This window comes from Esox lucius, chromosome 19, assembly GCF_011004845.1.
Source record: "Esox lucius isolate fEsoLuc1 chromosome 19, fEsoLuc1.pri, whole genome shotgun sequence".
NCBI lineage: Eukaryota > Metazoa > Chordata > Actinopteri > Esociformes > Esocidae > Esox > Esox lucius.
Window position 1 is genome coordinate 25915809 of NC_047587.1, and position 12201 is coordinate 25928009.

A 12201-nucleotide genomic window follows, 5' to 3' on the forward strand; every position below is an offset into this window, starting at 1 on the left:
AGCACACTAACACTCTTTCAAACAGACAACAGGTTACTATTACTATCAATCCTCAGTCTAGCCCCTCTCTCTCTCCTTCAAAGGGTTCAATGTTCTAGTCCTGTCTATCTCTTTATCTCTCTCTCTCTCTCTCTCTGAAGGGATGAATGCTCTAGCCCTCTCTCTTTCTCTGTGAAGGGATGATCTCTTCTGTCCCTTTTTTGTCAACTGAGTCATCGTCAGACATGTACACTGACCACAGCATCATCTGCTAGCTGTCTCCCACAAACATCTCATTAGGTCTGATTGAAACACATCAGTGTTACTCATCACAGAGATCTGTTGTTTTGAATGGTTCAATTCAGTCACATGATAAACCCTTTCTTCTGCTACTCAGCAGCCTCTGCCCACTCCGGGTTGCATTGGGGTGCTCAGTCTCTTTGCTGTCAATATGCTGTCCTCAATTCATGGATCTTGGTTCAACTATGCTTGGTTTTTATTGCTCTAATGCTAACCTTTCCTCATTCTTTGTTTCTCCCTTCCTCTTTTCCTCATCCTCCCTCTCTCTTCATCCACTCTGCTTCTTTCGTCTTTCTTTCCACTGCAGAATCGCATGCACGAGTCTCTTATGCTGTTCGATTCCATCTGTAACAACAAATTCTTCATTGACACTTCCATAATTCTGTTCCTCAACAAGAAAGATCTGTTTGCTGAAAAGATCAAGAAATCTGCCTTGAATATCTGTTTCCCTGAGTACACAGGTAAGATGTGGCCTTTTAATGACTTTAGCTTTTAGTATTTGACGTAACATGGGGTAAGACATCCCCTGCACTAATTCTTTCAAAAAACATTACATTTCACTATTTCTTTTAAACATATCCATATGCTCGGGCTGCCACTAGACTTAATAAACAAAAAATGTCCCTGCGTAGGTTCCATTTATTTTCCTTCGTTACCCCTAAGCATGGCCATTGGTACATCATCTATTTTAGTTTTTTGTGTCAGGATTTGGACATGGATCTTAGTGGGGCGTGTTACGCCATGTTACCCTAACTGTTGGGAATGTCAGAATTGTTGCAAAAACAGAAAGTCTTTGTTTTTGTCAGCAAAATACACTTAGGTCTTGACCATGTGATGTTAAGTGGAGTTGTCATTGTAGTAGATACAGCACGACCTAAGGGAAAACATATATTTAGTGTTGCCCCCGCTAACCTCTCTGACAAGGTGAGATGGTCACCCATAGCCTGAGGGAATATGAAAGCCGAGCCACGCTTGAGCAGCCATGGAGAAGCGATGGCCAGGGAGGGCTGTCTCCCTGTCTGTTTACAAGCAGACAGATAGACAAGCAGGCAGGCTGACACCGTACTCTTCCTCTCTGACTGGTTTTGAGATGCCCACAGGGATACTGCAGAAGTGGCCCGTCACATCTGACTTTGGAAACTAGCGCTCGTTGTCTGAAGTCACATGGGCCACAACACCAGGATATTAGTGATTAAAACATTTTACGTAGACTGAAGTCAGGACCTTAAGGCTCTGTTCAGCTCTCAATTCTTACTCTTTCAGTGTTCTCTTCCATCTCTCCACCTGTCTTCCTCCTCTTTCTCCCCACCTCCCTCTTCCTTCCCCCTCTCCCCACCTCCCTCTTCCTCCCCTCTCCCCACCTCCCTCTTCCTGCCCTCTCTCCCCACCTCCCTCTTCCTGCCCTCTCTCCCCACCTCCCTCTTCCTGCCCTCTCTCCCCACCTCCCTCTTCCTCCTCTCTCCCCACCTCCCTCTTCCTCCCCTCTCCCTTTCTCCATTGTCTCCCTACACAGGTTCTAACACCTATGATGACGCAGCTGCCTACATTCAAGCACAGTTTGAGAGCAAGAACCGCTCGCCCAATAAGGAGATCTACTGTCACCTGACGTGTGCCACAGATACAGGAAATATCCAGGTGGTGTTTGACGCTGTCACTGACATCATCATCGCCAATAACCTGCGAGGCTGTGGCTTGTACTGAGCCCAGCCCTCGCCTCGCCTTGCCTCTGGAAATGATTCCAATTGAAAATGCAACTTGGTAAATAATAATAATGATGATAATTTTAAAATAGGCATACGTATATATAAATATATATATATAATGTTTTTAGTTTGTCTTCAAAGAGCTGCCAACAGAACTGATTTCTTATAGGAACCCAGCCTTTCAAGTTTTAGAACCAAGCTAGAAACTCGTTAAATGTTTTCTCCCCTTCCCAAATGTGTCTTTTTGTTTTTTAACAAAAACAACCCTTATTTCTTTTACGTAACATTTTTGTTATTTTTTAGTTTTTGATTTTCATATGTATATTTATTACATGAATATCAGTCCATTTGATGACCTGTACACGTTTGCCTAAGTATGTTCCTGCAGTAGTCATGTAATTACGCTCACAGTCATTTTAGTTCTGACAGTGGCTGTGGCAGGTATAATGGTCAGTGGAGATCAGTTGAAACAAGCCAGTGTGTTAATTGTCCCTGTCTTCTTTCTTTTTTACCAGACTGGGTTTTCATGGTTATCCTAGTAGTTCTGTTCAGCTATTTGATGGTTTAGACAAAAGGAAACACCCAGGAATGATGCGATTAGGTTTACCTACTGGACGATGCGCCCTATGAGCTTGCTCTTTTTTTTGTTTTGTCTCTTTCCACCCAATCCCTTCCTGTCACTCCGGAGGGCCTTTGCTATTGGCTGCGTGGATTTTGGAGTAGCGAGTCACAGCATGTGACCCCAAGCCTCTGAACCAATCAGATATCTGAAAGGTGTCTTATCAGTGCCAACCCCCTGAGAATGACAGGTTTGGAGATAGTCCTAGGAACACTGTTACTGTAATGAATACTTATTAACATTATCATGTAAGGAACTTCTACTTTTTTATTATCATTGATTAATTTATAAATGTATTTATTTATCGTCTGTCCCACACAACACCTCTGCACTTGTACTATATTCCTCCACTTTATCATCCTTGTGTTTTCCTAATGCCACTTCTCTGGCTCGTGGTGGTGTTTTGGGCTGAACACTTGCTGGAAAGAGGTGGCCCCCATCACCCCCCTCACACAGATGGCATGAGCCACCCTTCAGCCTTTGTATAAAGAGACAGTTAAATGCTTCACATAGAAAAAGCTTTTATTAAATCCACAAAAAAGGCATAAGACAATGGAAAAATGGAAGAAAAAACAAATACAAAGAAAAAAGACTTAAGAACACAGCAGCAGAGAGCTAACCATCACATTGTCTGGGGAGGGCTTGGAGGGAGGAGCTAGGGAGGGGAGTCCACAACTGTTCCGACCAGTGATGTGGAGATTTGAGGTCATGGGTCACTGGGCTGTGAGGTAGAAAGCTGTAGATCCTTGGGTTCTAGAATCTTTACAATGTAGAACTATTAAAGAAAAATAAACAACAAAGTATGATTATGACAATAACAACAATGGAATTACAATGATAATAATTACAATATAAATTATAATGATGATTCTGTAATATTATTAAAGTAAATTTCTTGTGCTTTGTAGCTACAAAATTGTATTTCTCTCCACCTTACAAATGTTTAGTTTTTTTCGCAAGGATTCCCGTGATCTAGTCTTGAACCGTTCTTACTGACTGTATCGAATATTTCTGCCTGTTCTCCCTGCATTACAGTGTCTTTATTTAGCCTGACTTATATATATATAATATCTATTTTTTTTATTTTGGAAGAACCACTTTGGCGCACACCCGCCCCGTTGCTGGTGAGGGCTGGGTGTGCATGCAGCTGTACAGACTCGTAAGCTTTGTTTTAGTTTGGGGGAATCGTACTCAAACACCTTCCAGGTCTACATAGAAAAGCACAGCTCTCACTTCACACATAGATTTGGAAAGATGTATCTCCACCCTATCTGCCTTTTGATTTCCATTTTAAAAAAGACTACTGTGTATTATTACATATACCAGTTTGGCATTTTTTTTCCTTTGATCCCCTCCTGTTTTCTTTTCTTTTTATCCCAGTGAATGCTTTTCTGTGCTTCTGTTATCTCCCTCCTCTTTAGTGAATGGTTGTTCTTTCATGTGGGATGTTCGTGCTGGAATACCAATCGAATGTAGTGTTTACATTAAAAACCACAGTTTTCATGACTACAACTTGTGGCATTCTTATTTTTCGGACACATTTTGCTCTGGCCATTGACACCTTGGCTGGATACACAACAGGAGTAAGGACCCCGCATAACCCTCAATCAGTCCACAAGATGGCACTGGTTTGGATCTGAATTTTGTGTGTGTTATTCATGGAGTGTGTGTGTTGGATGGAGGCCTGTGATCGGTGCTGCACATCACTGAGGAGGGAGGTGAGAAGCCATGATAGGATCAATTTCTGTCCTTCGTCCAATCCACTACATCCTGGCCTCACACAAAGCATACATCAAACTAATACATCCAGCCTACTCGTGAGATAGGATTTCCCTGTTCATACATACTACCCTAAAACATACATTATACCCTAAAACATACATAATACCTTAAAACATACATAATACCCTAAAACATAGATTATACCCTAAAACATACATAATACCTTAAAACATACATTATACCCTAAAACATACATAATACCTTAAAACATACATAATACCCTAAAACATAGATTATACCCTAAAACATACATAATACCTTAAAACATACATAATACCCTTAAATCATACATTATACCCTAAAACATACATAATACCTTAAAACATAATACCCTTAAAACATACATAATACCTTAAAACATTTTTTAATACCTTAAAACATACATAATACCATAAAACATACATACTACCCTAAAACATACATAATACCCTAAAACATACATAATACCTTAAAACATACATAATACCCTTAAAACATACATACTACCGTAAAACATACATACTACCCTTAAAACATACATAATACCCTAAAACATACATAATACCCTAAAACATACATAATACCCTAAAACATATATAATACCTTAAAACATACATAATACCCTAAAACATATATAATACCTTAAAACATACATAATACCCTAAAATGTACATCATCTTCTTCCGCTTCATCCGGGGCCGGGTCGCGGGGGCAGCAGTCTAAGCAGAGATGCCCAGACCTCCCTCTCCCTAGACACTTCCTCTAGCTCTTCCAGGGGGACACCGAGGCGTTCCCAGGCCAGCCGGGAGACATAGTCCCACCAGCGTGTCCTAGGTCTTCCCCGGGGTCTCCTCCCGGTGGGACGGGACCGGAACACCTTCCCGGGAAGGCGTTCCGGAGGCATCCGAAACAGATGCCCAAGCCACCTCAGCTGACCCCTCTCGATGTGGAGGAGCAGCAGCTCTACTCTGAGCCCCTCTCAGGTGACCGAGCTTCTCACCCTATCTCTAAGGGATCGCCCAGCCACCCTGCGGAGAAAGCTCATTTCGGCCGCCTGTATCCGGGATCTTGTCCTTTCGGTCATGATCCAAAGCTCATGACCATAGGTGAGAGTAGGAACGTAGATTGACCGGTAAATCGAGAGCTTCGCCTTGCGGCTCAGCTCTTTCTTCACCACGACAGACCGATACATCGACCGCATTACTGCAGAAGCTGCACTGATCCGTCTGTCAATCTCCCATTCCATCCTTCCCTCACTCATCAACAAGACCCCTAGATACTTAAACACCTCCACTTGAGGCAGGCACTCTCCACCAACCTGAAGTGGCAAGCCACCCTTTTCCGATTGAGGACCATGGCCTCGGATGTACATGTACATACTACCTTAAAACATACACACTACACTAAAACATACCCAATAACTTAAAACATACATAACACCTTAAAACATACACACTACCCTAAAAAATACATAACACCTTAAAACATACATAATACCCTAAAACATACACACTACCCTAAAACATACATAACACCTTAAAACATACATAATACCCTTAAACATACACACTACCCTAAAACATACATAACACCTTAAAACATACATAATACCCTAAAACACACAATACACGAAGACATACTACCCTTGAACAACCATGTAGTGTCAATGCTGGCACTTGTCATTGATGAGCAAAAGAACAAACATGGCAAATCTGAGGAATGGAGTCTAGTGATTTGGCCAGAGAGGAGGGAGACAGCGAAAAGGAGGAAGACAGAGAGAGAAGGAGAGTTTTGTCATTCAGCACAGAAGCACAGAGCCGTGCCCCAGAAGAGGGGCTCAGTTTTGACTGCGTTCTGCTGAGGCAGGTTGTCTGGGTTTAGCCGTGGCCCAGAAAGGCAGAGAAGGGTGGTGAAACATGGGTATGGAGATAAGTGAGGGCGGATGGCGATTGACTGGTAGATAAATAGAGTGATGTGTTGAGTTGCATTTCATTGTCAACCTGGGCATTCGAGACCTGACTTCGGACACTATGTAGTTTAAGACAATGCATAGCTTTACCATACAGTCTTTCCTTTTGAACACTTTATTTAGCCAATATTTTCTGAAATGAAGAGACTGTAACATGTATTAGGTGAATTTGATATATATCAAAAAATACATGCGTATAAACTTTATTATGCAAATCATCCTGATACACAACACATTCTGCTCCTTATTTCAGATGGTCAGAGGTATTAGCGGAATTATAACACGGTTACGACCAAGGTGACACTTGAGTGGCCAGGCTATCTCTGGCTATCTAATCTTAGAGGGTTTAGAGTGTCATAGAAGCTGGTTCCTTCGCCTGAGAGAGTTGTATCAGTATTGGACAGAGGGAGAGGGAGGAAGAGACAAGGAGTGCCTGTTTCAAAGATGGCACTCACCAGTGGGTTCTGCGTGTGGTGGCTGTGAAATGAAACAACTGCACCACCTTCTGGTCCGAACGTAAAGCCTGTTTGTGACTCTATGGAAGAAGTACTGTAGGTACACTCTTACCAGATTATGACATAGTACATTTTAGATTTAAAACAAGATAGACCTACACTTTTAGGGGATGGGGCAGTGCATATACCTGTTCACCACTTAAGCAAAGTACAGTTGTTTTCCATCAAATTGTGCTCATATATCAAGTTTGTGGTTGAGCAAAGGGCTGGGAGAGGAAGTAGATGCAGTATTGTCACATGCTTTTTAGGAACGAGCTACCATGCCCTCTAGCTCTTGAGGGTCACACAGTCGACATACAGTACAGTATCACCCGTTCATTCATTGTACTATAACTGGACTGTTTTTTGTGTTGCTGATGCATGCTTTGTTCTAATGGAAGACTCAGTGTGAGGTGAATTCAGAGTCTCGGAATGCCCTAAAACACCTTATTCCTGTCTACGACAGCGCCAGCCTCACATCACGCACCAACAAACAGGATATTTATAGCACAGCAGCGCCGTCTGTCTGTTGCTAGGAAACGGTCTGCTGTAGAAATCTCAAGCAAGCAGTAGTGCCCTTTTTGTTAACAAAATGTTGTTCCGTGAAAATTCTTGCTATAAAAACCATTGTATATACAGGTGACTGGGTTCTCAAACTGACCCATGTATAAGTCTGGACAGTGTGAATGCATCTGAGTTTTAGAGAGAGATTACATCATACCTTTTCAAAACTGAATCACTGCTAGTCAAAATGACAAATGTAATGTGCAAAATGCACTAAGACTCAAAACATTACGTACATGACAGTACATGACACAAAATCAACAACTTGCATCAAAATGTACAACGTTTTATAGACAATGGACTAATTATAATCCTCTTCAATGTTTTTGCCATTTATTGATGCTGTAAATACAGTATGTACTGTACCATAAAAGGCAGGTAAACATATTATCATAGCATGGGCTATAATCTTTTTACCTTAATGGATTCTACCAAGATGAACAACGCAGGAAGAATGCCACTCCAGTGCATGAATATCCAGAAACAAGTTTTTATTCAATCTTTTTCCATTCTCTCCATTTTGTCCTATAAATTCAATTACGCTGAATATGCAGAGGCCAAATTTAAAATACACCAACTATAGTGCTTTTTCTATCTGAGCTACTCCACCACCACACATTTGAACCACTCTTCCCTTAACCATGCTTGGTCCATTCCTGCAAATTGCAACTCAAAGGTTACCACTTCTATGCATGAATAAGGACTGATTCCTCATTGAACAATTGTGCAAAGAGGTTTTGTATACGTGCAGAGGTTCACATTTGAATTTTGTTGATTTATTCAACTGAGTTGTACATCTGTTTCTAGTGTTTATTGTTTTGAAAAAATGTGCTTAGCATTGACATTGTGTGTGAAAGCAAAGAGACATTTTTAAAAAGAACACTTTTGCTCATTATGTTAGGATGGTGCTCATCTGGACACCAGTTTCATTAAAAGTATCTTAGCAATTGAGATGTTTTTTTTACTGTAAAACCGCATTAAGAACAGAGCTTGTCAGACTCCTAACTATATGATTAGCCGTAAATTAGAGAACAGGCCTATACATGCCTATTTAGTGTAGATATGTGAAACATATCCAATACAGCAAACATTTCCGAATACAACGTAGCAGTTACACTGAGAATATACTTATATGAACATTTAGGTCAGATCGGACATAGCAGAGGCGTTATGTCATGGCATTGTTTTTTAATGCAAATGTGACTGTTTGCTTGAGTAACCGGGACTCTATATAAGAACACTGTGTGTGTTGCCTTAAAAGGGTTGAGGGGACTGTGAAAAGACTCCGGATAACAACAACCACTGTAACAAATAATAATGTACACACCATCCGCAGCATCTGCCTGACTAAGGCTTCCTGGCCGAGCTGCAAGACAGATAGTCAATTTCCCCTCTACTTTACGAAACAGACACCTACTGTCTGGATGACACCCTTCTGAGCAGTTGGCTGCAGTGCAACAAAAATGGCACTCACCAAAAGATGCGGCAACAATGGTTATATTACCTTATATTGTGCCAGGAATACAGGCCAGGAGGAGTCTTTAAATTATTTTAATATCCAAAGCAAATGCCACAATATCAAGCCATAAAATCCCCCAAAACATGGTTCCTCTACGTAGCAGTTCAGAAGTTCCAATGAATTTGACTTGGTCGATACTAGCATGGTAGCTTTCTTTTAGCTGGGTATATGTTCATATGTCCAGCTCGTGCGCTACGCCTGTTTTCATCAAAAACAGGTCATGAAATGAATCCAGTGCAAATGTTTTGTGCATTGTGCAACCACACAGTCTTGTTTTTTTCTACCCTTGTCATCAAGATGTTATATGTACATTGCTTCCCTCTGTCATTTTTGCTTTGATGCTGTGTCTCGTGTGACGCAGATGTCCTTTTTTCAGATCCATCTACTTTATTTCAGGACTTGGGAGGATCGCCATGATGTCAGTGACTGACTTACCATTCTTTTTTTAGAAGTCAATTACAACTTGCTCTTTAGCGTCATCTGTGAGGTACCCAATATAGAGATGAGGGCAGCTCTTGTTTAACTCAGTCAAAGCTCTGTCCTGGCATCCGAGTGGTGGAACCATCTTCCTCTTGACACTAGGACAGCAGATTCCCTGCCCATTTTCTGAAACATTCCCTTTTTAGATGTCTAAAGTAATTCCACAGCCTTGTGTTAGTAGGCCTTCCTGCTTCTTATTATAACTACTACTACATAGTCCCACCCAGCCACAGTATCATAAGTTGAAGGCGCTAACTGAAAGTTCCTCTACATAAGTGTCTCTGCTAAATGACTAAAAGGTGAAAAATGTAAAATGACCTCACAGTGTGCAGTTCAGCTCTGTGCCAGCAGAACCGTGGCTATGTCCGTGTTTGTAGTGTGGCTGATACCAGCTGTCTTATTAGAGGCTGTGTATTCATGTTGCGTTGTTCCAGCCAGGCCATCATCTTTGCTTTACCTGACCAGATGACATGCAGAAGTCAGTGTGTGGTCAGACTACAGCCGGCCGTTCTGTTTGTTTGAGAGTGGTGTTACAAATGTGGAGCAGCTCTTCATCATAGTTAGCATGTCTTTGTTGATGTTCATTACTATTTTCTTACTGGTTTCTAAACTCAAAATCACCGCTCTTTGTTCACTGTAGGTTTGCAGTGACTTTCTTGACAGGGCAGTAGGGATGGGAAGCTGAGGACACGGGTATGTAGCGGGATTCATGTTTGTGCAGCTTGTAAGTCTCTCTCTTCCTCTCCTTTGCTCCCTTTCTCACTGTGATGTATTTCTTAGGGAAAATCCTAATTATCTGTTTTGAAATAACAGAAGCTTACATGAACCATCAAGTAAGTCAAAAAATATACCTGAAAGATTCCTTCAATAATAAACTGGAACAGAAAAAGAGGATTTTCACATAATGTGATCCATAAAATGTTTCTTTGGATGAAGACTTTTTGTATTTGACTCGTATATCAAAAAGGGAAATTGTGAAGAGTATTGATCAGTTGATCTATTTACCAGGCCTCTGTAACAACGCCATAGTGTTTAACCTATAAGAGGTACAAAGCAAAAAGTGGTGTCATAATAAGACTTACCGCTTGCTTTGTAACATGAGTAGTATTTGTATTTCAATAAATAAATTAGTATGTTTATGAATATTGAGAAAAACATAAACATTAAGATTGAGAACTAAAACATTCCATCTTTGATTTGTCTATTTAATATATATAGGTATGGCTAGCTTATATATATATAAATATATATTCAAAACAAATACTCTGGGGGCAAAGTTCCTGAGTGTGATCTCATCACAGCCCCCCCCTTTTACTTGTGTCATTGCACACCCTGCAATCACCAGCAGAGGGGGACCCTTTTGAATGCATTTTCACATCCACTGTTGGAAATGGGGGGAAAAATAACTATACATAAACAGCCGAGACAACAATTTGTCTAAAGTGGAGTTATGTTTAGGGTCAAACTTACAATTAGGCTTAGTGCTAGAATTTGGGTTATGTTTACGCCATAGTTATAGGTTATGTTTGGCATAAAAGGTTGTTGAGGTACAGGTTAGGGTTACAAAAGGTTAGGGTTAGGTTATAAGGACAGTAGTGAACCATTTTTGGGTTGGGTTTAGTTTTCGGGTTGGCGGTGGGAGTTGTATCACACAGTGGTCTACTGTACAGCATAATGGAAAACACTGATAGTGTGTTTGTGTTCCCTCTGGTGGACAGAAATACTACTACATATTAAAATAGACCTGTTTACTTTATGTTAAATTGGTTATGCATCTTGTTGATTGGTTCCCAAATGTTTGTAATGTAAGCATTACCATTATTAAATAATGACTGCATAGCAACATTAGGCTTTGTCTATATTTTCTCTTTGTTCTTTAAAGCACTTATGATTTCATGGGCATGCAAATGTTTATTTATAATTGGGCAATCAAATTACTCTAAAGCCATTAGGTCACATTAATCAACACTCTAAAAAGTATTTATCTAGTCCTGTCTTGCATGGTTTCCCGCCCAATTTCATTTAATACCATCTAACCTATGTATGTCAGTGTGATGTTATTTTTTGCTCTCACGAGGAGATCCCCGTCTGGTCTTCAGACAGACAGGCTGCCACAGCGCGCCGCTCCAAACCCGTCCAGTCTAGCCGTCTGACCTCGAGATAGCCCTTCTCTTCAGTTTCAGAGGGCGCTCCTCGCGGGACCGTGACTGTCAGTCTGTTTTTACGCGCCTGATGGGTGCGTGAGAGGCAAGGAAGCCGGGGGTTTCAGTAACATCATTAATCATAATCGTCGCTGAGACCGCGTGATTCTCAGCCTCTGACGTGCTCTGCTTAATAACCTGCGATGACCAGGCAGCCACTATAATCAGATGTTTGCTTTATTTTCCGTCTTCAATCTAGTAGCGTGTCCTGCAACCATAATAAGGCATGAAACAGTTTAATCAAGTGCATTATGACCCCCAAACATGGTCAATAGCAAAATAACTCGTTGAACATATCATTCACAAACCAACTTATTCTGACATCCTGACGGACAGTGCTGCTAGCGCTGGCGAAGTCAGGTCAAACTGAAATAGTGAAATACAACCGACACAATTAGAGATACCAGGTTTTTATTGTCCTATCGACAGTATTGTTTTCAAGGTTTACCGTCGTTTCATACTGTGAACGACAAATATTGCTCTTCCCTCCCCCTCGTTAAAGCTTTCTGTTTTTATTGACAACATTTCGCCTTTAGTTTTTCTCTGCTGTCAATCTTGCAGTAACGGCAAAAACATGTGTTCAGACATGCAGAGGCAGTGCAGAGTTATCCT

At 41.0% G+C, this 12201-nt stretch overlaps 1 protein-coding gene across 1 annotated transcript in view; it reads left to right on the forward strand.

Annotated features, from left to right (window-relative positions):
* gnao1a (guanine nucleotide binding protein (G protein), alpha activating activity polypeptide O, a) overlaps positions 1-4113 on the forward strand; it is a 113765-nt gene extending 109652 nt beyond the window's left edge. The window contains exons 7-8 of the mRNA XM_010883961.5: positions 587-740; positions 1793-4113. Of these exons, the coding sequence (XP_010882263.1) occupies positions 587-740; positions 1793-1980 (342 nt within the window). The 3' untranslated portion in view covers positions 1981-4113. The remainder of the gene's footprint in view (positions 1-586; positions 741-1792) is intronic.
* The last annotated feature ends 8088 nt before the right edge of the window (positions 4114-12201 follow it).